This window comes from Sminthopsis crassicaudata, chromosome 1 (assembly GCF_048593235.1).
Source record: "Sminthopsis crassicaudata isolate SCR6 chromosome 1, ASM4859323v1, whole genome shotgun sequence".
Lineage (NCBI taxonomy): Eukaryota > Metazoa > Chordata > Mammalia > Dasyuromorphia > Dasyuridae > Sminthopsis > Sminthopsis crassicaudata.
Window position 1 is genome coordinate 499,929,519 of NC_133617.1, and position 27,102 is coordinate 499,956,620.

General features: G+C 34.1%; 1 protein-coding gene across 2 annotated transcripts in view; it reads right to left on the reverse strand.

The window, feature by feature from the left end:
- SNCAIP (synuclein alpha interacting protein) overlaps positions 1-27,102 on the reverse strand; it is a 213,240-nt gene that overhangs the window by 26,742 nt on the left and 159,396 nt on the right. For both annotated transcript variants that reach the window (XM_074281510.1, XM_074281511.1), the window contains exons 4-6: positions 22,169-23,034; positions 19,730-19,909; positions 11,429-11,542 (exon numbers count right to left, since the gene is read on the reverse strand). In XM_074281510.1, coding sequence (XP_074137611.1) covers positions 11,429-11,542; positions 19,730-19,909; positions 22,169-23,034 — 1,160 coding nt within the window. The remainder of the gene's footprint in view (positions 1-11,428; positions 11,543-19,729; positions 19,910-22,168; positions 23,035-27,102) is intronic.

Here is a 27,102-nt window from a genome sequence, read left to right on the forward strand (position 1 = left end):
TATCAAATTAGAATCCTTAGGGATTTCCCTAGACTGAATGCTAGTGTTATTTTAACTTTTTTTTTCCCCTTTCCATCACGAAGTAGGGTAAACCAAAGCTGTGAATTCCGACCTCCACAGGCCAAGAGACAAGTAAGAAGACTTTGCTACAACCCATTTCTGTGGTATTTTCTTGTTATATTTGGCTCTAGGAAAAAGTAGGGAAATGAAAATGTATTACATTGGTTTAAAATAGAAAAATTAAATATAAAGTTTAAATAAATATAAAAGGGGTAAAAACAACAGTCCACATTTGAGTAGGTGGAGTTTGACATTTAGAAGATTGTACATTTGAAACAACCTTGAACTTCTTTTTAACTTTGGGTTCTTCTCCCTCTCCTCTCCCCACCCCCATTATTTGTTCTTAATGGTCATGAACTTTTATATTTTTCTGGATTAAATTTGTCTTCACCTTCAGAACATGCCAACTAATCTGCTAAAAGAATGTTGGATGAAAATAACAAACTGCTTTAAAGTCATTTATGCAGAGGAACAGGTCAGTGTTTGAAACATCAAAAATGGACTGAACATTTTTGCACTGGAGTTTTTCCAAATGAGCAAGTGGGAAGTGAGGTCCCCTGCTGAGAAAGACAATCATAATGAGTTCAACAGTACTGAAACCTGCTAAGAATGTACATAAGGAGAGTTTAATATTGGTAAGCCAAAAAAGACAGAAAATGCTACTGTCCTCTTGGTACCCTACAGAAATCAGGTGGAGGTGAGGCAAGACTGGTGAGAGACTGGGCTTCAAGAAGGATTAGAAAATGGATCATAAGCTTAAGCCCTCCTTTCTTCAGGGGGAGGGCAGAAATATTTTATTTTAGTCTGCATCAGGTGAGAGCTAACCAACATGCATAGATAGGGAGATAACTTTTCCTAAGGTATCTTTATTGATGACTTCTTTTTCTTTTTGGGGGAATACTTTGGTTGATAGTATTTTACATAATGTGATTATCAGCTTATGGAAAGTAAGAATCACATCATCTTTGAATTGAAATTAACTCAATAATGATTGGATCCACCCCAAATTTAAACACCCCAATACTCCATTATAGCATCTTTACTGTCATCATCACTAACATTTATATGAATGCTTTAGAGTTTGAAAAGTACTTCATATATTTTGTAATTTTAACTTCACAGAGAATGGAGTGGGATATTATTATCTTTATAATTCATAATCTGCTTAAGTATCCCATTTCACTTTTGGACTTACAGTTCATGTCTAACTTTTAGGAAGCTTTTCATCATACCAAACTCAAATTCATCTTAGTTTTGGCCTCTAAAAAACATAAGAGGTGGGATGCTTCTTTCACATGAATCCTTTAAATAAATACTTGAAGACAATTACCTTTTCTCTTCTAAGTCTTCTCTTCTCCAGGCTAAAGATATCACATTTTTTCAACCTATGCCTTCCTTTCATTTTTGTTTCTTTTTTTGGGGACGCATTCTGCATATCAAACTCTAGTATCTGCAGATTCTGAACAGAAGAACTGAACATGATACTGTAGAAGTAGTTTTACAGGGGTAAAGAGCAAGAGCATCAGAATGCCATTTCTGTCACTTACTACCTAAGAGATGTTAAACAAGCCATTATCTTTTCTGGACCTCAGTTTCTTCATTTTTAAAATGAGAGGTGTTGGACTAAATGATCCCTAAGGTCTCTTCCACCTATAGATCTATAATCCTACAGTCTTCCTTGCTCTAAGATTACCTTAGCTATTTTGAATGCCATGTCATAGTGCTGAATCAAACTAAAACCCAAAGAACTATTTCACATAAATTGTTTTTTAGTTATTACTTTTCTGCAATCAATTTTAAAAAACTCAAATGCAAGGATTTATACTTATACTTGAATAAGACAACAGAATCAAACAGTCTTCTCTACCTTGTAGGTAAGTTGGAATGTTAAGAAAGATAGACAGGACTGAACCTATGGTTTCATTGCCCTCAGGAACTCTCAGGTGAGCAACCTCCATCCTGTCAGCATTTTTAACATAACTTAAGAGAGTTTCTTTAGGCACCTCACATCTATACTACAGCAAAAAAGCTGAGTCTGCCTTACTGTAGACTCCTTCCATTCCAATTCATTCTCCAGTTTAGCTGCCAAGGTGAAAGCAGAGATCAGATGGTGTCACCTCCCTTACTTAAACTCCAGTAGCTTCCTTCTAGCTAACTATCATGCTCTGTTAGGCAAAGTCTTTTACAACATAGCTCCCTCCTGGCTTTCAATTTTTCTTACATATTACTTCCTAACTTTGATCCAGTGACACTTAACTGGGTACTCCATGAACAAGACACTCTACATTATGTTGCTGGACATTTTCTCTGGCTCTCTTCCAGGCCTGAAATATTCTCCCACCTCATCTCTCTAATGGCTTCCTTTAGATCCTAACTAAAATCTCATCTTCATCAGGAGACTATTCCCAACCTTTTTTGAGTCCATTGCTTCCGTTCCTTCAATTATGACCTAATTTTTGCATGTGTCTGAAGTGGGGGCTGTGGCGTGCTTAGAACCTGGTCAAATATAAAAAACATTAGAGACATTAACTATACCCCAATCCATCACCAGTTTTCTTGATGTCACTGGCTAAGGAAAAGAGAGGGAGGCTAAAGACTTTGTGCAACTCAGGCTTATTTAAATCCAATTCATGCACAAGTCAAGACATCACCCATGATGTTGTTATTCCTCTTCAAAAATGAAGGACAAAGAGTAATTTTTCCTATCTGTAACTTATTTGTACACCTTTAATTGCTTGATGAAGGCCATCCATCTCCAGTTGTTCTGATCTGTACTTGGCCATTGGACTCAGATGACTCAGAAGAGAAAGTGAGACAAGTGACTGCACAGCCTTCCTCATGGGAATCCAGTGCACCTGCATTCATAGCATCACCAAGCTGATGTCATGGCCCTCTTTAAGAACGAAGGACAAATAACAACCTCTGTGAGTAGCAGTAGGAGCTGACCCACTGGGGGACCCAAATGGAATTGGCTAGCTGGGCAACAGCTCCTTGTTTTCTTTTCCTTTCTTTCGTCTTTCCCTTCCCTTTGTTGATATAAAACAGCGTACCCTTACCAGTGAATGCTCTGCCCAAAGGAATGCAAATTTTGATTACTGAAACTTCTCAAGAAGTAGTCTAGGAATATGCCTTAAATCCAAATCACTATAGCTCTCATTGACTGACCAACAACATCCCAGATCAAGCCCCATTTGATCATTGTTTGGACCTTGCTTGTTGGCTCATAGTAAATGGAGACAGCAATTGCTTTTGTTTTGGCCAGAATCCCCTTCCAGAGGGTAAAATGTACAGATATTGATAAAGACATGTAGATATAGAAATATATTTATGTAAAGATATGTGTGTATATATAGCATATGCATACATATGTGCATATATATAATATATATGTGTGTGTATGTGTGTACACATATATGTATTTTTTTTTGACTAGGTAAAAAAGGCCTTAATTAGTGATTGGGTAGTTCCTCAGTCATACCGAGACCTATTAAAGACCTTAGCTTAAAAAGACCAAAATCTTTTACTATGTCCAGGGCAATCTCCAGTTATCTCGATCTATATCTGGCCACCGGACCCAGATAGCTCTGGAGGAAAAACTGAGGCAGTGACCCTGGCCCTTCCTCACTTAAATCCAATTCTTTTGCATGTCATGGCATCACCTCCTTGATGACCTGGTCCTCTTCCAGAACAAAGGACAAACAACAACAAATAGCAGCAACAGTTACTTGATAATCTCTGAATTCCTCCAAGGGTAGGTATTGTCTTTTGCCTCTTTTTGAATGCCTTGCACTTAGGACAGTGCTTGTCACATAAAGGACATTAAATAAATGTTTATTAACCCTCTGACCGACTTTCCTAGGATGACACAATCAGTATGTGTCAGAGAGGCAGGATAGCAACCTGGATCATTTTTGCATAAACATTTTAGCCCTGCCTCAAAATGTAATGGGCTACCTCAGGGAAGAAATGAGTGACCCTTCTGAAATTCTTTCAGGCAGAAGTTGTCAGGGAGGTTATAGTGTGGATTTGTTCCCTACCAACTCTCCAATTCGGCAACTTTGATTTTATCTTTTATTCAGCCAAGAAAGGATACATAATCTCCTGCAATTCAACCAGTCTCCATCTCAGCCAAGTTCTGATCAAGGGAGATGAACAATCATTTTGCCACTATCTTTACTTTTTAAGGTAGATTTTTCAATCCCCATTCCTTGTTATGGTGAATGTGTCTTTTCCACATTTTAAAAACCCATTTGAAGAATTTGCTATTTTTTTAATGGAGTAACTGTATATTTTTGATGTGCCATGAGTATGTCTAGTGAATTATTATATTAGAAATTAAAAACTGCCTTGGGGCCGTCCTAGTTAGATATTTATTTAAAATGCCTAGCTGACCCATTCATAATTATTAGTAATAATTATTACTTCAAATCTAATTAATCCCAAATAGCAATGGCTTTACAATGCCCCCAGCTTGGTAAAAACAAAACCAAACCAAAGGCCTTAAGAACTAGCTTCATGTTCAATATGTGCAAATGTTAAGTAAGTTGGGATCCCTGATAGGAAGTACAATAATGTGAATTTTATTTTATTTATTTATTTTTTTGCTGAGGCAATTGGGGTTAAGTGACTTGCTCAAGGTCACACAGCTAGGAAGTGTTAAGTGTCTGAGGCTGGATTTGAACTCAGGCCTTCATGACTTCAAGGCTGGTGCTCTATCCATTGTGCCATTTAGCTGCCCCAATAATATGAATTTTAAAATCAATGGGTATTCAAGAAAGTTGTTTTGTTAACAGGTACTAATAACTAAGGAAAGTGCAAAGGGGACATAGCTGAAGGAATTATTTTCTTTATTTAAAAAATAATAATAATTATCATTATTTAAAACACAACTTAAACCATTGTATGCATGTGGGAAATAATAATTGTTAATAATTATATAAATTAAATATTATTACTAGCATTCACATAACATTTAAATTTTTGTATTTTATCTTCACAACAACATAGATAATATTATTATATCCATTTTGCTGATGAGAAAACTGAGACAAACAGGGATTAAGCAACTTGCTGGACATCACACAGATAGTAAGTCACAGCTCTAAGTAAATGGTAAGAGAAAGATGAAGAAGGAAGAGATACAGAAATGTCAATGTGGAAGAAATGGGGGAAGGAGAGTTTTAGAGAAGGAAGGAATTATTTCAGTAGGGATCAAACTGGCTGATTTTTGGGTATTCCTGCCATGCAAAAGCAATGTTAGCCTCCACATAGCATAAGGTTATCAAGTAGAATGCTGAAATAATGTTGAGAAACTGACTAGCATCATGAAGTTAAAACTATAGAGTAATTAAGACCTATATAACTTGTCTTACTGTATAATTTTGGTCTAGTAAAGGATTTGGCAAGGATTATTTTAGGTATTCTCCTCTGCTTTAACAATAGCAACCAAAAACAAACTACCATATAACTTTAACAAAGGAGAAGATTTATCTTTTCAAGGCAGCTGTAGAAAGATTAATAACTTTCATCAAAAAGGAGAAGAGAATTGATATTTTTAAAGCATAGGATAAGCTAAGAATTTAGATTTGAGAAACAACCCTCATTTCATGGAGCAATAATAAAAGTTGACATTAGGTATATGCTATTGAATTCATTGAATGTAATAAAAGTAGTTTATCTTCATAGAATGAATGAATGGCTAAGAACCAAAAGTAGAATCATAAGGCACTTCACAGACATCCACATGAACCATATCTAAAATATGTTCATAAAGAAGTGTAAAACAATATGAATCCTGTAGACTTGTTTGTAGAAATGGGAGGGTATACAATGGCAATTCAGGGTCACATTGTCACCATCAGAAATTACATAAGACTTATTCTTATAGAATATCAATCAGTACAAATTATAGAATGAAGTAATGGATAGTGTATTACAATTGCAGGTTCCAAAAATATAGAATCAATGAGTACTTAGAGAGAACACAAATAGGTATCTATATTATACACCAGATACTAATTATCTTTTCTAAATGAATAGACAAGAAATTCCCATATTATAAATATCCTCCCTACCCTAAATATATATGAGAATTTATAAGTGAAATGTATTGAATTTAGCATCATTAGAGGCAAAACTGTTACTCTCAAGTATCCAGACATAACATTAATTGTTGAAAACTTTAAGAACAATGTTCATTTTTACCAAATTGTGTATTCAAAACTACATGGAATAAAATACTTTCAAAATAGAGAGACCTACCAGAAGAGATTAAAACTTTGTGGGAATAGTACAAAATCTTTATCATCTCTGTTGTCCTGTCTGTTCCTGGAGTTATGCTGAAGATTCTTTTAATGACTACAGAAGATGGACTTTTATGTCAGTATATATTTTCAATCACAAAGACTCATCATTTTAATTTTCCTGCACAATAATATGCAAATAACTTGATATAAATTAGTATTAGCAGCAAATTGTCTTTGGACTATTTTTGAGCATCATCGGAAAAGATAAGAACGAAATATTGCTGTTGATTCATCAAGAAACTCACATTTATATTCTATTTTAAAATTTACAAAGCCATGTATATGCACATATATATATGTGTGTGTGTATATGTATGTGTGTAATATATATTATGCATATTTTCTCATATGATCTTTGCAATAATTCTTTGAGGTAAATGCTATTACTATCTTCATTTTACAGATAAGAAAATGGAGATTCAGAGGGGTTAAGTGACTTAATATCTATATAACTCTGAATAGATAATTTAATGTTTTGGGGCATCAGTTTCCTTATCTTTAAAATAGGGCATGAGGGTTGGAACTGATGATTTTAGATTAGAGTTTGAAAGAACTCTAAATCTATGATCCTATGATTTATCTTATTTATCTTACTAGCTTATAGCTAGTAAGCATTTGAGATGGGATTTGAATCCAGTATTTCTTAACTTTGGTGACTTAGCCACTTGTATTAATATGTATATATAATGTCAGATATACACACATATAATACACACAAAAAGAATAGCATGTATACATTAAAGAAGAGATAATAGAAACAGTGATAAAAAGCAATCTCAGGGCCGCTCTGTGAGTTCACATACATGACAGTTCTTCTGTTGCTACTCTTTGATAATTAAGTATAAAAGACTAGTTTCTCCCCTTTCCCCTAGATTATACCAATCACACTCAACTGTCATATCAGCTTATAGAACCATGAAACTTTGTGAATTATGATTCCTGAAAAACTAGTCCTTGAATATTGAAGTGCTCATACATTAATCAAAAGATGATTCTTACTCTGGCTTCATATGTAATATAAACATTTGCAGCAGTCTTGCTGTAGTCCTTAAATGTGACCATGAAATAATACAAAGAAATGCTTATTTTTTTCATAATCTATCCAAAAAATTCAGAACTCACTTGTGAACAAATCACTATATCCCAATCATGTAACATGATTATCAGAAAGGAATATTAAGTTTTTCTTTTATTGAAATGCTCTCCATCAGAGTAGCATAATAAGATAAGGGAAAAAATAAATCAAAGAAACATTAAAAATATCCGGTTTGAATCTCAGATCTGATACGTACTAGACTATGGCTTAGCCTCTGAGTTCCAGTTTCTTCATTCATGAAATGGAGATAATTATATTTACAATGTTTTACTCAAAATTTTGAAGTAAGGTAAGTGTTTATAGTATAAAATATCATAGAAACATGACATCCTTTTTTGATATTAAGGCAAAATGCAAAATGCAAAAATTGATTTTTAGTAAAATAGTTATCCTGTGATATAACTCTTGTTTATCTACTTGAGGGGCATAATGGATAGAAAACTGGGCCTGTAATGAGGAAGACCTGAGTTCAAATATGGCTTTACTAACTGTGTGATCCTGGGCAAAAACTTCTATCTCAGTTTCCTCAACAATAAAATGGAAATAATTATAGTATCTTATTCCTGGGATTATTGCTGTAAAGATCAAATGAGATAATTTTTGTAAAGCACAATGCCTGAAGGTGCTTAAATGCTTGTTTCCTTCCTTCCATATAGTAAATGTGATTGACAACTAATGTTTCTGAATTAGATTTTGGGAAATATCAAGAGAATATAGAGGATACAGTTTACCAAAATGTTCCCTGAAAGAGTCATCTAGGTTAGTAAATATTTCCTTGAAAAAACTGAAGTCAGAACATCATTTATTTGTAGCAGCCATTAGTTTGTCCACTTTCCTAATGCAGATTTTAAGAAAGATATAGACATTTCTGAAGGAAATATTTTAACAGCAGGAAGACGTTAGGGTCACAAAATTGTAGTGTGTCAGGGACTTTAGAGATTATCCAATAAAATTTCTTATTTTACAAATAAAAAAATAGGCTCAGAGAGTCGACATGACTTTGCAAAGATCACAGTTAATTAGCAGCAGAGCAGGGATCCAGGTATCTTGGGTTCATTGTGTTTTTGTATTCTCCCTGCTGTGGTGCAAAGAGAATTATGAGTATGAGGCCTGCATAAACTTAAACTATGAAATGAATAACAACATGATTTATCAGGCAGGAAACATGACTGACTAAAGGGTTTTTTTGTCCCAATTGTCTGGACAACCAACAGCATCTCAAGGGACACAGATAATGTAAAGTGAGAAAAACTGGCAAAGAATACTCTCTACTTGTTCCTTGAATGTCCTTAGAGGTTTCTGGTTTTTATTCCTTTTGGCTAGTTTCACTCTATATAAGCAGGCGATGAAGTAATTGCACTCTCTGAAACATCATTTGTCAAGATGAGGAAAATCAGTAGCCATCACCCAGAAGATGAATTATAGCAGATAACTAAAAACTACTAGCTATCTCATATTTAAAGGGGACATTTAAAGCTAATTTTTATAAGAATACAAATCAGATCTAGACAATGCTTTAAGAATATATTTGATGGGCAGAGGACAAGCAAAACAAATGAAGAAAGGAATTTTCCTTTGTACTATCTCTTATAGAAGTATTTATTAAAAAAATAAAATCAGAAGAAGCACATTGAAATGCCTGCTTGTTGGAGAACTTGCTTGTGTGGAATGATTAGAAAATTGCCAAAGAATAGTCTTTGTGAAAATATTTTCTTTGTTCTCTTTCCAATGTTAGCATTTCCATAGGTTATCTAAAACATGAGTGGCTGTTCTTAGACTAGTTGAACTTTTTTTCATAGTAATGACCCCACAAAAATATTTATGTATTCTATTCTAGACAATAATATACGATGTGAAGATACTTAATGGTCTTGAGTTCAAATAAGATATCTCTAAAGTGCTTAGCAGCAATGCATAGAACATATTAGGTGCTTAATAAAAGCTTGTACCTTTCCTTTCTTTCTGGACTAACAACTTGAAAACCAATAGTGTGAAGCAAAGAATAAAAAATAATCTCTTCAAGTAGGCTTTTAATTTCATTATTTTCATTAATTTAATTATTTTCCTTAATTTCATTATTTTCCTAAATCAAGTCAAAGGTATTTCACCAACCAGTCTCAAAAAGTATCATTTCTTTCCACTGCTTTCCAAAAGCTTCAAAATCATTAGAAACAACATTTTTATTCACACTGAATATGATCTACAAAAGCCATATCCATGAGATGAATAATGTAAAATACCTCTTTACTCACTGTACTTAAAAGTCTCAAAGTGGTTATAGGCTTTCCTCCCTCTTTTCATGTAAACCTAGCCAAAATGTCTCCGAAAAGGAATATAATTTTAGTTAGTATTTATACAGGCAAAGTAAAGTGGAAAATGGAAACGTTTACCTTTAATATTCACATTAATTATAGCCAATTACTATAAAAGGGCAATATCATGTATTCTGGGATGTACAGATGTACAATGATCAGTTTCTTCCGAAATGTATCTTAAAGGGGACATAATCCAACTCTCTCATTTTTACATATGAGAAAACTGAGAACCAAAGAAGTTATATGATTCACTCCACTTCACATAATTAATAGACCAAAGAGTCAGGATTTAAATCAGATCTTCTGACTTCATAGCTAGTACTTTTATATAGAGCTAGATGTAGAATCTGCCTGCCTCAGAAATTCATCAACTATGGAATCCTGAGCAAGTCATTTCACCTTTCTCAACTTCATTTTCTTCATTTGTAAAATGAGGATAATTGTATCACCTACCTCATAGGGTTGTGATAAAATCAGATAAGAACTTACAAAGCACTTTGCTTAAAATATTATATATTTGCTAGCTATTACCAATAGTTATATTAAAATCATCATCATCATCATCATCAGATGATATTGATGAAGATTAATTAAGATAGTTATTCTTTTACATTCCAAGGATAGTGGGCTTCTGCAAATTTTTAGTTCTTGCTCCTGCATCTTTCTTTTGTTTACTCAGTAACTTTGCCTATTGAATCAATGAATTCTGCAAAGTAACCCAAATAAAAAAATAAAATAAATAAAAAATACCTAGAAGATGATAGACAATAAATATATCTTTACTTTCCTTGGTGTTTTTTTTAACATAAAATTGGACATTTTTCTTGACCATTGTGCATCACAGGAAATAAATGTCACAGATCATTGTGGTAAAAGAAAATAGACTCTACAAAAAGAACCACTAGTGAACCAGAAAGAGTCCCCATAGAAAAATGAAAGATACCCTCCAAAAATAATGACTTAAAAAACATATATAGACATATACATACATACAGACACATATGTGTTTATATATATGTACATACACATGCAAAATATATACATATATACATTTTAAAATTTGAGATTTTTAATGCTCAGAAATAATAATCTGTTAAAAACAACACTACAATGATATTCCTATGGGGTATGGTCATGAAGTCAGAAAATATGGTTTCACATATAAGAAGCATGCTTCTTTTCTTTTTTTACCATAAAAATATGCCCTTAAATCTATTCAAATAAATTGTTGCTCTGAGGAAGTTATAATATGGATCGTTAGTACACTATAGTGCCATTTTTTTCCTGGCTAGCTTAAAATTACTGCTCTTAAAGAAATGTAATGAATTTTATCACTAGACTCGTAATAGCAATATGGGCAACAGATCTGCCATTAACTCTATAACTTCCCAAAGGGGGAAAAAAAAAACAACTCATGTCCCTCATGGTCTCAAATGGATACATGCCTGCTTATCTGCTGAAAAGCAGGTTTTCATTATAGTTTGACCAATTTCACATCTAATAAAATATCCCATAAGAATATAGATATAAATTTTGAGTGAAAAAAGGTTTTTTTTTTTAACATAGATAAGTATTTTTAGTGAAAAAAAGTTTTTTTAAAAGGTTTTTTACTTAAAATTATAAAAGGAAGATAATTTATAAGAACAGCCTACCTGGCCATAGCAGCCTGCATAGTGAATGAGGCTTGGGAAATCCTTTGAACAACTTAATTCTGCAATAGCTTCAGTTTCGCTCACCATCCATCGTACACACTCAAGCTGGCCGTTCTAAATGGTAAAAAAAGAGAAAGATTAGATATTAAAGTGGTTTTTAATCTGAAAAACTTTTCAGAAATGGTAAACTTAGTTCTGGAAGAAATCATTTGTGAACAATGGCTTTTACATGTGGCTTAGTTTATTTACAAGACTGTTAAGCTTGCTTCATGGTCTTGGTCATATTTCATAGCATTTGTAGCCAGAAAAGACATTAAAGAACAGACAATCTAACTCTCATTTTATAGATTAGTGAACTGAAGCCAGTGAGACAAAGAGACTTGCTAAAAATCACTCATGTAATAAGTAGTGGAATTAGGATTTATATTGAGATCCTCTGATGCCAAAGCCAGGGTTCTCATCACTACAATACAGAAGCAGATAGATATATGAATGCCTAGGATCTCTTGCTCCAATGCTTATCCTAATTTTTCTTTAATTTTGGTTTCTTTAGCTGGTGGCACAATTTCAACTAAAATACATATTCCCTCAAACACTTAAAATTTTATGAATTATTGCTATCATAGATCAGCTATATTTACAACTTATGGTTCATAGCATGGAAATAAAAAATTTCATTATCATTTTTCTTGACAAATATTTTTCACTAAGTGCTATGGTTTGTGATTGACCATAGGGCTTTCTACCTATATTGTTATTAAGCATTTAAGAATTATTTTGAATAGCAAGTGTTGTTAAGACAAGAAGATAACACTTATAGTAAATATTATGGGGACAAAAATGAAATAAACTGCTTTGATATTATATATGATATATTATTAATATTAATTATATTATGATTACATACATAGATGCATGTATGATATGTAATGCATACATGGGTAAGAAATATTTTAATATATGAAATATATATGTATATATAAACATGTAAATGTTTCAGTTTCTAATCATACATACATATAATATTTCTTCCTCCTTTTCCCCCAATCTCTCTTTTCAGGGTATGGGTATTTTGTTGTTAAAATGTTTTCCTGATAGGGATATTAAGGACTGTAAAACATCAAACTATAAAAGAGGTCTTCTTTTGTTCTTTTCATTAGGGATTGTTCATAAATGAGGAAACATTTTCTAACGATCTCAAAGTTTATGTTCACCTTAATAATTAATTATCTTAAAGTTTATATTGATCTTTATAATTATTCACCTCAATGATAATACAGTGATACCTCGGTACTCATCATTGATTCCAGAAGGCATAATGACTGGTGAAAAAGATGAGTGCTGAACAAATTTTTCCCATAAAGAGTACATCTTCAGTCCACAGCCTAATTATCCCTTTCCACTCAATTCCCCAAAGGGACAAGTGGGGCTTCCAGTTGCAGAGAAACAAGCCAACTCAGCTCAGCCCAGCCCAGTTGGCATCCTTCCTTCTTGAGCAAACTCACTTTTTGATAAATATCCTAAAAAGCAAAACATGGGGTGTTGAAGGACACTAGGCAAATGCAACTAGTTGAGTTTGACTGGATGATCCGAGGAAGAGGACACAGAGAAGAAGCAGCAGATACAAATTTGCCAGCCACTTTTATCTTCCAGCTCCCAAGGCGAGGTGTTTGAAGCCATATCTGGAGTGCATTGATTTTTTGAAGCCCTCCCACAGAGATCTGATAAGAGTTGGTGAAGAGGCTGCCTTTCCTATTCTTTCCCTGACTCTTACATTCTCCAATATAAAATTACATGGGAAAATATAGACATGACAAGAGATCTCTGCTGACTTTTCTATGGGCAGAAGTATAAAATGACACACAAAAGGGAAGGCTGGTAAACACCAGGCAACTACAATCAGACTACTGCAGGTTTTGTACAGCTTTTCCTGGTTATTTTTTCACCAAGTCACTTGAATAACACAAAATATTGCTTGGCTTTGTCATCTTTACACTTGTGTTGACTATACTGTTGACCCAGGCTATAGTCTCTCCTTTGTAACAGGTTGAACTAATTTCTAGAACAGAGCAGACCCAGCTGTGTTCTTTTACACCTTCTCCTTCCCTCTACTCCCATTACTAACAGCTGTGTTTCCTTGTGCAGGTGCTTGTTAATATTACAGTTTAAAAATATTTACTTTACTGTGATAACAACAATGATATATCATGTTATTATACCTCTCTTGATACTTCCCACATTCATGATCTCATTTTTTGAGTATGGCAAAACAAAGCCAAACAAATTCCAAATTTATATAGAGGCTTAATTTATATAAAGAGCTCTTTTTGCTACAATCAAGGGAATTAGAAAGGGCAGATCTTATAATCACTAGTAACTGATAAGGAAACTGTGATAAAGGTTAAATGCTGTATCCCAGAGACACGTGGCAAATTAGTGATATTACTAGAAATAAATGCCAGAGTCTGTTTTCACCACATCTCTTTTTCTGGATCAATAAGTGAATGGGTAGATGAATGAATGGATGGATGTGTTGCACTATTCTTTGCTTTTTAAAAACAGATACGTAGCCTGATTTCTATACTGCTAAACTGTATTCAGCAGGCATCTAATGCTGTACTTCTTGTGAACGTGGAAAGGAGATTTCTCTCTCTCTTTTTTTTTAAATAACTCTTGATAGCATTAGTTCAGCATTTACATCTGGGGGTACTCAATAACAATAAATTGCACAAACATAGATAAAGATTTTCTTTCTTTGGCAAGGACACAACGAATAAGATAACTATCATCTGCTGACTTCCTATATCTTTTTCTCAAAGCTTTTAATTTTGTGTCCTAATTAATTCTACTTCCTTTCAGCTACCTCAGATCATCTGATTAGCTTCTAAATCTTTTGTGTAAAGTTTGTGTAACTTTCCCAGCAGAGCCTTGTTAATTATGAGGGGAAAAAAACCCACCATCTGGAAACTAAGAATAAAACTAGGTGCTAAATTAGGAGAATCTGGCAAAGGACATAATTGAGTATTTAAAAGATACCAAAGTCCACTCTTTGATGAATGAGTATCTTTTAAAGAGTATTCATTCTCGACTGAGGTTAAGCAAGAGTAATGAGTTTCTTAGTCTCAGACTTAAGTCTGAAAGACTTAGGGCTATATAATTCTAGAAATAATAAACAAACATAAGAACTATTCCATTTATCAAGTCATTTTTTACTTAGGAAAGAAAAAAAATTCCCCTTTCAACCTATCAAAGTTTTGAAAACACAACATATACATGATAATTATAATGGAAAATCAAGAAAAGGTCTTTTCAAAAAGCTTAAAATTTAGACTTATAAGACTTATGTTAATATCAAAGCTTATAATGATGCAGTGTTTCATTTACCAAGCTGCTGACTCTTCTGTCAAAAATTTCTTTTATTACTCTCATTTCTCTTCCCAATTTTTCTTCTACCTCTCTTATTTGATTTTCAAAATCCTTTTTTAGCTCTTCTATGAGCTGAGATCAATTCATATTTTTCTTGGAAGTTTTGGATGCTGGAGCTTTGACTTTGTTACCTTCTGAGTGTGTATATTGACTTTTCTTGTCACCATTGTAACTTCCTATGGTCAGATTTTTTTTTTTTGTTGTTTGCTAATTTTTCCAGTTTTTCTTGATTTTTAACTTTCTTAATGAAGGATTCTGCTTCCAGGGTGAAGGGTGCACTGTCCCAAGCTTCAGGGGTTTTGTGAAGCTATTTTAAAAGATATTTCTAGGAACCTGTAAGTTTCTAGTTCTTCCAAGGTGGTATGATTTAACAAGAGATGTGTTTACTACTCTCCTGGCCTATGTTCTGATCTGTAAGTGACCACAAGCAGGCCTTTCTGCCCTGGAGCTGTGATGAGGGCTCCTGCTCTGTGACGAGCTGTTGTCTCTAGAAGCTGCCGGATCACTCTCTGGGAAGAGATCTGCTGTGTCAACTCAAATCTCTTGGACAGATTCTTCTTCCTGTAGTGAACCGTTGTCTCCAGGCACTTGCTGTTAACTCTTGTCCTTAGAAGTGACTTCCCTTCCTGCAGAGAGCCCCGTCAAGCCTGATGCAATGCAGAGTCTTTTTTTTATCTCTGGGAGTCCTCTCTTTTATTCTCCCAGAGAATGGGCGTGGGATAATGGAAGGGCTTCTGGGAAGAACCACTTCAGCCAATGAGCTTGCTCCTTCTATCAAGTCAACCTGAGTTCTCACCTTGTAATTGTCCAGAAAACCTGAATTCTCACCTTGTCACTGTCCAGACAACCTGAGTTCTCACTTAGTAATCCTAACACTGCTCCAGTGAGGCTGCAAGGTCTGGTGTGATAATACTCCTACTCTCCCTGGCACCTAGGATGGGGACCCAGTTCTGAGTATGAGCAGAGCAACAGTTGCCAGCAAAAAGACCTCTATTATCTCCTTCTGATCAGCTACTTGACTTTTTCCATGGACCACCAACTTTTTGTGGACTGAGAGCTCTGAGAGCAGCCATTGCTGCTGCTAATTCAGTGGCTCCTAAAACCTGTTCCTGGTTTGCTAGGCTCAGGTCTGCCCTGGTCTAGCTTGCCCTGAACTGTGTTGCACTCTTACTCAGGTGCAATACACTCTTACCCTCTGCTGACTATCTGTTTTTGACTGGAAAAATTATTTTACCCTGTTCCTTTGAGGGTTCTGCCACTTCAAGAATTGTTTCATGGCATTATTTCAAGCATTTTTTTTTATCTTATTAAAGCTTTTTTGTTTTAATTTTCAAAAGATATGCATGGATACTTTTTCAACATTAACCCTTGCAAAATTTTGCGTTCCAATTTCCCTCCTCTTTCCCCTTCTCCCTTCCCTAGATAGCAAGTAATCCAGTATATGTTAAACATGATAAAAATATATGTTAAATCCAATATATGCATATATTTCTACAGTTATCTTGCTGCATAAGAAAAATCAAATCAAAAAGGAAAAAATGAGAAAGAAAATACAATGCAAGCAAGCAACAACAATAAAAAGAGTGAAAATGCTATGTTGTGATCCACATTCAGTTCCCACAATCCTCTCTCTGGGTGTAGATGGCTCTCTTTATCACAAGATCATTGGAACTGGTCTCAATCATCTCATTGTCGAAAAGAGTCATGTCCATCAGAACTGATCATTGTATAGTCTTCTTGTTGCCATATACAATGATCTCCCGGTTCTGCTCATTTCACTCAGCATCAGCTCACATAAATCTTTCCAGGCCTTTATGAAATCATCCTGATGTTCATTTCTTATAGAATAATAATATTCCATAACATTCATATACCATAACTAATTTAGCCATTCTCCAACTGATGGGCAAACACTCAGTTTCTGATTTCTTGACACTACAAAAAGGGCTGCCACAAACTTTTTTGTATATGTGGATCCCTTTTCCTACTTTAAGATCTCAGAAGAATTTTAGTGAGAACTCAGGTGACTCCTTGCTTTCTCTCTGCCTTCCAAGAATCCACATATTAATAACACATTAACATATCAATTCCACAGAGAAATGATCTACTCATAACGCATTATAGGCTTTCTCATATGTAATAATAAAGACAAGCCAGGTTAATTATGAACCATCTCTTTATCCACTAGGCCTAAACATTTATGGGGAGAGAATCATGGATATAGCTTCCGTCCTCCTAAGTTACTTTACTTTCCCTCATTTGCATGCTTCCCTACTTCAGAGTAAGCAGTAATTTCATATTTCTATCTTTTTTTTTTCAGGTTTCCACAGCATCTTCGTCAAAATAATGCTAGTGTAACAGCATTAAGTGTGGAGAGCATCCCCACTTAATAGATGATTAAATTGAAGTTTGGAGAATTGAAGAAAAGGAGATTCTTCCTATGTAAAAGTTTACAGTTTCAGTTTAGGGAATGTAATCTCATACAAAGTGATCACAGAATCATAAATTTTAGAAGAGAACAGAATTTTAGAGAAACTTGTCTCTGGCCACTTACTAGCTAGTTTTCCTTTAGTTTTTGATGCTACATCTGTAAAATGACAGGACTGAACTAACTCAATGGCACATAAGGTTCCTTCTATCTCTAATCTGTGTTCCTGTGATAATAAGATCTGAATCAATTCCTTATTTTACATACGGAGTCACTGAGTTCCAGAAAAGAGGACTGATTTGCTTATTGTCATCTAGCTACTCAATGACAGTGGTCTTTTAAAAAAGTATCATGCTCTTTATAGAGCACATGGAGGCAGAAGATCTGCTTCAAATGTGAATTCTTCTACTACATGGACAATCTTTTGCAAGTCAATTGGCCTCTGAGTATCTATTTTTTCTATTAAGGATCAAATAGAAAAATATATTATTATTTATTGACAAATATTGTTTCGTGTCTTCATATTCCAAGGAAAGTCAAAGGACTATCATTCTGCAGATTTGTACCTATTAGAAAAATTTCACCCATCCACTGACTTTCAGTAATGAAGAATATCCATTATTTAATAGAGGCACAACAGCACACAAAATCAAGGTTTTTTTGGGGGGGAATAGTTTGGAGTAAAGAAAATAAAATTATGTAAATTGGAATTGAGTTTTCACATTTAACTTTCTTTTTCATTATAAATATAACATATCATATTTCATTTATAAAGATCTCAGAATCAAAACAAAAATATCTTATACATCCTTAAGCATTCAATTAGAACTCCAAGAAAAGCATACTTTCTATTGAAGAGAAAAAAATGGTCCTTATGATATTTTTAAATAATTTTTTTATCAAAAAGATAGCTATACCTCAATTTGAAATACAATATATATGGAAATCCAGATTTACTAAAGATATACTGAGAGAGAAAGAGAGAGAATGAGAAACACAGACACAGGAATAAAGGGAGAGACAAAACAAGAGGGGGGACAGAGAGCCAGACAAAAAGCAAGAGAGATGGTGCTGAAGTGTAGGATCTGCTTGTAATTCCTGCTTTCAGGATGACGGATCTTTTTGAGTTTGGGAATTCTGAGTTAGAATAAAAGTCTATAAGACATCTTCACTAAGTTTGGCATTAATATGGTGAACCTTCAGGAAAGTTATGGGGAGGACAATAGCAAGTGGCCTAAGGAAGAATGAATCAATTCTAATATCTATGAGCTGGATCTGAATGGTGAGTAGACCTTGTACTTCCACCCTGAACAAGGTGAGTCCAGAACAGTTTTTCTCCCTTCCCCTTTTCTTCTCTCCTTTTTTTTTTATTGTTTAGCAGAATGACTGGCACATAGTAGGCACTTAATGTTTAATAACTGACTGATTAAAGAGTTAACCTTGTAACTGAGGCACTATAGGGCTGTTTTCTTGAAGCAAATTCTGCTGAAATTTTAACTACTTCCCTGTTGACATTAATTTGTGTAGTTTCTGACAAAGTGCACTCTGTGCTCTGCAAATGCCCTATACTAATACTCTCAACAATGCTTGATACTCAGGACATTTAAACATCAGATATAATCCATTAAGAAGGCATTTGATTCCCTGAAGCACTTGAATGCTATCATCTTTTAAGAATATACTTTAAAAAATCAACAAAGGAACAAAGTAGACAATGTTTCATATAGACCTCAAAATATTAAGGCAAGTATGAATTAAAACAAGCATACTGGATCATTTTCTTTTTATTGATTAACTGATATAAACTTGGACCTTAGACAAAAAAATCCACAAAATATTTCATTGTAAAGATCAAAAGTTCTAATGTTATATAAATATTACCACATTTATCCAAGTATAAGTCACATCTCCAAACGAGATTTCTTTTGAAAAGAGAAAAGAATTTATAGGTATTCACTTAGAGAAAAATAGTTACCACATTAAATGTACCACATTAAGTGAGTTTCTGTGAAAGGATTTTAAATCTTTTGCTTTGTTTTATGTTATGTTATTTTTAATTCAAAGAGACACTTTATTTTTTGTCATCAAAGTTTTTCATCTTCAGAAAAAGCATAAGTATTAAATTTAAATTAAATATGAATGTGTAATTATTGCATTTTGGGTTTACAAAAAATAGCACATCCAGAAAAATATGGCATTTATTCTTTGCTCTTTGTGCTCTAATACTTTTTGATTCCTCATCATTTAGTGAAAATGACACTGGATTCTTGGATACAGACTGTGTCTGTTGTCCAAGGAACTGTCCGCCTAAATAGGGAGGGGCTTATCATTAGTGATTGCCCAGCAAAGTCTGAATATTCCCTGAAACTTTGGAATTCTTCAAACAAAAACCTGAGTTCTATCAACATCAGTTATGAGCAAGTCCAGAGCTCTTGGTATAGACATACCTTTATTGCTAGTCCAGCAGGTGTTAGCTTGTCATTGTTTCTCTCATTTAGGCAGTCTTCTCCCATCAAAGAAGTAAGGTGTTGCAAACATTCTGCATGTCCTTGGGAGGCTGCAATATGCAACAGATTGTTCCCGTTTTCATCATGGATTTTATCCAGGTTGTCTGCAGCTAGGTGTGGCTATGCAAATAGAAAAGGAAGAAAAATTATCCAAATGGTCATAATGAGCTAGCTGTTGGTCCCTTAAGGAGGGTTATATAAAGAGAGTAGTAGCAGAGAGAGAGTTCTTGTAATGTCTTGTAATATTCTACAACCTTGCCCACAAGTTATTAAAAAGCTTATTAAATAGGTTAGTTCCATTAATTCATCAAACATTTTAGGACAGGGATTCTTAGTCTTCTTTGTGGGATGGATCTCATTGGCAGGTTACTATTGCTTTACTATTTTCATGTTGACAAAGAATTGGAAATTGAGGGGATGTCCATCAATTGGAGAATGGATGAACAAGTTATAATATGTGATTGTAGTGGAATATTACTGTTATAAGAAATGAAGAGTGAGCTGATTTAAGAAAAACCTGGAAAGAGTTATATGAACTGATGCAAAGGAAACTAAGCAGCCAGAAGAACATTGTACAAAATAACAGCAATATTGTATTCAGTTATTCTCAGCAACACAATGACTCAAGACAACTCCAAAGGACTAATGATGAAAAATGGTATAAACCTCCAGAGAAAAAACTGAGGGAGTCTGAATGCAGATGAAAACATACTATTTTTCACTTTCTGTAATTTTTTCATATCCCCCCTGTGAGTCTCTATCTTTTTTCACAACATGACTAATATGGTATTATGTTTTACATGATTGAACATGTACAACCTTGATAAAATTATGTACTGTCTCAGGGAGGACAGAGATGAGGGAGGAAGCGAGACAATTTGAAACCTGAAATTTAAACAAAAATGAATGTTAAAAACTATTTCCCCATGTAACTGGGTGGAAATTTTATATAAAATCCCTGCTTTAACACATGAACTCCTAAGAAAATTATAATCTTAGCCATCCATATAATGGCTTTACAATGATGTTTGGTACAAATATACTAATTTAGTTATTAGAGCTAGTTCAAGAGTCATTAATTCATCCCTGTCACAGTTATTCAAGCAGTCTATGGTCATGTCTCTTTATCTAAGTACATTTATGTTCCCCATACCTTGATTTATTACAGCTATCACGGACTGGGGAAGAGAAGCTAATACAATGAACTAAAGAGGGTCTTCTATTTATGGAACATGGAGAAGGGGGAAAAGAGAATGGGAGAAATAGACAAAAAGATAAGGAATAAAAAAGTAGTTTTTAGGGGTACAAGCCCATATTTTATTTACTCAATTATATAATAATATCAAATATTTATATAGCACCTTATTTTCATTCTGTTAAGTAAATGGGGCAGGTATTATTATTCCCATTTCACAAATGAGATAACTAAAACACAGAGAAGTTAGATGATTCATCCAGGCTTATATTTCCATTAAGTAGCAGAATTATCAAGTCTCTGATCTATCTAAGATCCAATGGTATTTCTATTACTTAATATGTCTTCTTTTACATCTCCCAATATAATTACATTCAAATAATTATGTTTTTATATAACTCATGTGTAAAATATAATTTTTGATAGTGGATAAAGCTCATATTACTGAGAGTGACACTAAAAGTTTATTAAATGGAAAACACTATTAGTATACATACTGAAATATTTAAATATAATTTCTATAACATCATATTGTTAATACCAGTTTACAACTGTGCTTGTTTCAAGTTTAACCCTAATCTGGAAGCCAGTAGGACATGGCACTCTGATATAGGGATATTTAATTTTAGATCTTTTTAATCACAAGGTTATCTTAAATAATTTTGGAAGTATTTTTTCTCTACTTCTAGTAACTGGGAACTAAAGAAAAATTTCATTTAAGTGAATGTATGAATAATCTTTGGGCAGGGAGGAGGAGGGAACTTCTCAAGAATGTTTAATGAATATTTTGGCATCAACACTTTGGAATACTTCTATCTTTAGTGGGTCTGTCATTAGAATGAGCCAACATTAACCAATTGAGTGAGTTGCTCACATTCTGAAAGGCAAAGATTTAAGTTTTAATTTTTTTGAAAATATTGTTGGTATTTTCAGAAAAAAAGATGCATTTTGCCTGAGTTCAGTTGAATAGTGTAATTATATATAAATAAAATAAACTGGCTGCAGTTTATTTTATTTGTCCACCTCAAACCACTTATTTTGAAAACTGAATAACCCAAGTCTCTGAATTAAAACTGCAAAATAAAAACAAAAATCAAAATATGCTTATTACTTTACTGCTAATGAAATTAGCCCACTAAACACAATTTATAATCTATTTATATATGTTGAAAAGGAACACTTACCAAGAGAGATATTTGTCCTTCTTTAACAATGTTCAAGATGCTCTTAATTTTTTTCACATCCTCACTCCTTTCTTCTGGGCTTCCTGAATTCCAGTTCCCATGACTACTCTGTTCATCCAGTTTGGGCTCTGTGACTGAGGATTGCAGGTGTAAAGTCCTGAGCTGGCTGCTGCCTGGTACAATGTTCTCAACTTTTAGTATGTTGGGATCAGCAAATGCCTTATTAAGGAAGCCCTTGCTCTGGGCATCAGGTTCATGGACTGAGTTGCATGTAACCAGAGGTGGGGAAAGCTCTGAATCTTCAGTAGAAAGCTTGTGCTGATCAAGAATAAGAGATTGAGCTTTTTTCAAGTGAGAGCTTTTTACTGGGGACAAGACACAAAAGGGTGTCATGCTAGTTGTTAAGCTCTCAGCATTTCCTGTGGAGCTGTTCTTGCCAGAGAGGCCATTGACTGTTGAACATATACCCAAAATTCTCTTTTCTGTAGCTGCCTTGGTAAAAGATGCAAGCTGTTGGCTTGATTTAATGTAGGGCACATCCAGAATCTCATCCATATCGAGGTCATAATGCTCCAGCTCTCCCAATAAAACACTGGGCTCAAGGTTTTTACTTTTAAGGGCCTCTCCATCTCCAGGGCACAATTCTTCAGTTGGAGGTGGTTGGTCAAAAGCTCCTCCTTTCTGGTACTCCACCTTCTCATTCTTTTGATCATCACTTTCATTGTTCTCAAGGGTTTCTGGATGGTGTTTCAAGGGGGAAACTCTCTTCACAGGACGAAACTTACTGTATACATCTGCAATTCCTGTTGGCTTTTGTGCATTTGCAATAAGAGTTGAGACTCCACAGTTCCAACTAGAACTAGAAACTAAAATATTAAAAGAGGATTATTAGGAGGAACACAAAATCTTTTTTCTGCTACTTTGGTACTCTAGTCTCTCTCTGTCTCTGTCTGTCTTTATGTTTCTCTCTCTCTCTCTTTCACACACACACACACACACACACACACACACACACACACACACATACACACAAAATCATGGATCAAATCAGTAAGAAACAAGGAGAAGAGGGATTTTGTGAATAGAGAGATTTTAAAAATAGGTTAGTTGGTTATCTATTTTGAAGAGTTGTATTAAATCATTTCCCATGGTTTATTGTATATTCACACTGGATGGAAGGCTCTTATTCTAAGTATTGGAAGAAGAAGAATACATGATAGAATTAAAAGACGTGGTCTGTTGTAGTCCTGAAGTATATAATCTAATTAGAGAAAACAGGATACATATTTTGAAAGCAACATATTAATGATAGTATGATACAGTAAAAACTACAATTGTTGTGGACTCAGAAGATCTAAGTTCAAATCTCATGTCTGACACTTGTGTGACCTAATTGTTATTTTATCTTTCTGGACCACACTTGCCTCTGTTGGGAAGTATGGAGGTAGCTGAATTAGACAGCTTCTAAGATTCCTCTCAGCTCCAAATCTATGATCATGCACGTGAGTTGGCAAAAAATAGTTTGACTAGATAGAACGACCACTATTATGCATGTGAGTCAAGAAGTTGGAAACTGGGAATTGCTTCCTCTTCAGTCACTTGGTTTGCTGTAACATAGAGGTATACGTCTAATTTCTTAACATATATTACAGATAACACCCCAATTTCAGTGGTCAAACTGCTCTGCTGTCTTGTCCCATGAATTATAGAGCAGTCTTCTATTAGTATCACATCAGCCCTTTATCTAAAACTTTATATAAGTTTGTGACTTGTGACTTTATATAAGTTTGTGAGAACCTGAGTGACTCAAGAATTGAGATTGAAATACACAACTATTTAAAAATATCTGAGTCCTTGCTCCATACATAGAGGTAGGGATAATGAGGAGTGAGCCCCCCTCATGCTTTTCCCAGTTGGTCTTTCTCATGGCAATGCTCCTTTTTGGGAACAATTCCCTTTTCTTTTCCTCTGCACTAGAAGTTTTGGGTTATTAGGTGAATCAAGTGGAATAAGGAGTGGAATAAATGGAGATGAGACTATCAAGGGACGAAAATCTTAGTGAAATAAAAGCATAAGAAATAAAGCTTTGATAGTTATCACTTCTTAGCTATTTGAAACTCAGTTAGACAAAAAGTTCATAACTTTCCCAGAGATATGGCTACATACTGGCTACTACATACAGTGCCCAAACAAGAAAAAATATGACAAGCTCTTTAGATTTAAATTCTAGGCCCTTGTAAGAGTAAGGTAGCTATCAGTCCTTTGGAGTTGTTACTGGAAGATAAAAATCATGAAGAGAAAGGCAGATTGTGACTTAAGTTTGGGCTAGTTTTTCCATGTTCTTTCCAAAGCCTCGTTAAGGTAAAGTTTTCTTAGAGGTAATAATTTAATAAATGAACTTTCATAGTCCGTTCCAAACGTGATTCTATGTAACTTTGGGCTAGTATTTAAAAACTTACAATAGAGTGTGAAGAGGAGAGAGTGTGGGCTCAGTTCTGAGAGGCTCTCAAAAACAGATGGCTTCAATCAATGAGTAGGTATTGTTGTGCAAATTCTTATGTATTTTCTAAATTAGTAAGAGTGGAATGGGTGACCTTTTGGATACTTTTTCTTATACATTAAAAATGAAGAAAATTTCTGAAGCCCAGATAAGGATTGTGAATTAATCCAGTAATCCAGTCATTGGTATATAGTCATTAAATAAATGTTCATTAACTGATTGACTTTCTTAGTCTCATTCTAGTTCATGTTAAGACTCTAGGAATGGTTTAGAGGAGGGAAAAATCATAAGGAAAAGATTCACAGCACAGTACTATCCTGTTCTTGGACCTCTTCAACTTCACTAATTGATATCTAATGAGAGATTCTTTCTTTATTTTCAGAATTTTAATTGTAAGTAATTCCAAATGATAAACATCAACAACATGAAAATTCCCATATAAAAAGATTAAAAAATGGATTGCTTTTGAAATTGAAATTCCAGGGTTTTTTATTTTAAAAAGGTATATAATACATTTGACACATTAGTGCAAAAGCTGTTCTGCTTATCTGTAGCTCCCTCTGAGCATCTTTTTATTCTCTTCTGTACAAGTTTTAATTGTTTCATTGACACATTTTTTTTTCTTTTCTTTTTGGAGCATCTTCCATTCTAACAGATAAGAGAAAAATAAAATAAATTCACACATTGACCATGTCTCAAAATATATGTCTTATTCTAAATTGATAGTCCATTATCTCTCTATCAAAAGGTTGGAAGCATGATATTTATAATTTGTCTTTTGGAGTCATGAGTGATCACTGTATTGATAAGAGTTCATAAGTCTTTTGGTTTTGTCCTATACTTTTTCATTTGGTAGTCCCATCAGTTCCCTTAGGTTCAATTACCATCATTCTACAGATGATCCACAAATATATACAGAAAGCTTCAATCTCTCAGTTGTGCTATATTCACACAGCTTCAAATGACTCTTGGACATCCCAAAGTATATATCTTCTATGTAGCTCAATCTAAACATGTCCAAAACAAAACTCATTAACTTTCTTCTCAAACCTTCCCCTTTAAACTTCCCTTTTACTATTCATACCACCGTAATATTCTGTCACCTAAGCTTGAAACCTTCACTTTCTTATTTCATCTCCAAATCTTGTCATTTCTGTCTTTACATCTTTCATATACATTGCCTTCCCTCTATTCATATAGCCACAATCCTAATTAAGGTCCTCATCACCTCCCAACTAAAATATTGGAAAAGTTGATTAACTGGCCCCCTACCTCAAATATCTCCTCACTGCAATATATTCTCCATTCTATTGCCAAGGTGATTTTTCTAATGGTAGATCTGACCATGTCATTTGCTGCTCACTAAATCCGCTACCTTCCAAAATCTAATCTAAATCTTCTAACACGAAAAGCTCTTCAGAACACAGCCTCTTTTTACATTTCTGATCACCTCATCTGTTATTTTCCTCCATGAGTTGTATGATTAAACTATGCTGTCCTAATCGAAACTTTTCTGAGAAGATACTTCATCTCTCATCTCTGCATATGTGTACTGCCTGTCCCTCATACTTGGAATGCTTTGCTTCTTGATCTCTCCTGCTAGTTTCTGGGGCTTCCTTCAAGACTCAGCACAATTGTATCTTGTACAGGAGACTTTTTCCAATTCCCCCAGTTAGTAATGCCTTCTTTTTTTGGATTACTTATATCTACTCTATATACAGAGCTAGCATTGTTCCTGAAAATTAGAATATAAACAAATGGAATTGAATGATCATTTTTGTTACAGTATCTTCTACCTTCTTATCTCAGCTATTTAATTCTCTTATTTATAACTGAAATAATAGTTCTGGAAGGAAGAATTAATTCTCTTAATTCTTACTTCCAGAACTATTATTTAAGTTATAATTTCACTTGTTATCCTTTGTTTCATTTATTTCAGCTTCTGTCAGAGTTCTAAAATCCAAGTCACTGATAAGGATGTATTTATAAATGTGGTGTTAAACTCACTCATTTTTTTCTGGATTTACCTCTTGGAAATAATATTTTTAAAATTGTGTTTACTGGCTCTTCAAATTTGTCCTATCTTTATTTCTTTACCTACACAAATGCTCATCTTCCCATATCCTTTATAAATTTCTTCTTATCCTTAAAATTTTTTTTCATCATATCTCTCAAGCTGATGTGCTATGGCTCTCTTCTTTTTATATAATAATTTAATTATCTATCAAATCTTCTATTTATCTATCCTAAAGAAAGCATTTTTCTACAATTGTTGCCTCCACTTATTTTCCTAATTTACTTCTGAACCATTAGTAATTTTAAAAAATCCTGGGGGGAAAAAAACATTCAAGAAGCAGGAGAGAAATGATGGGGGGGGGGGGAAAAGAGAAGTCTAGTAGGACCACACCACAAACTCTACTATAAAGCAGTAATC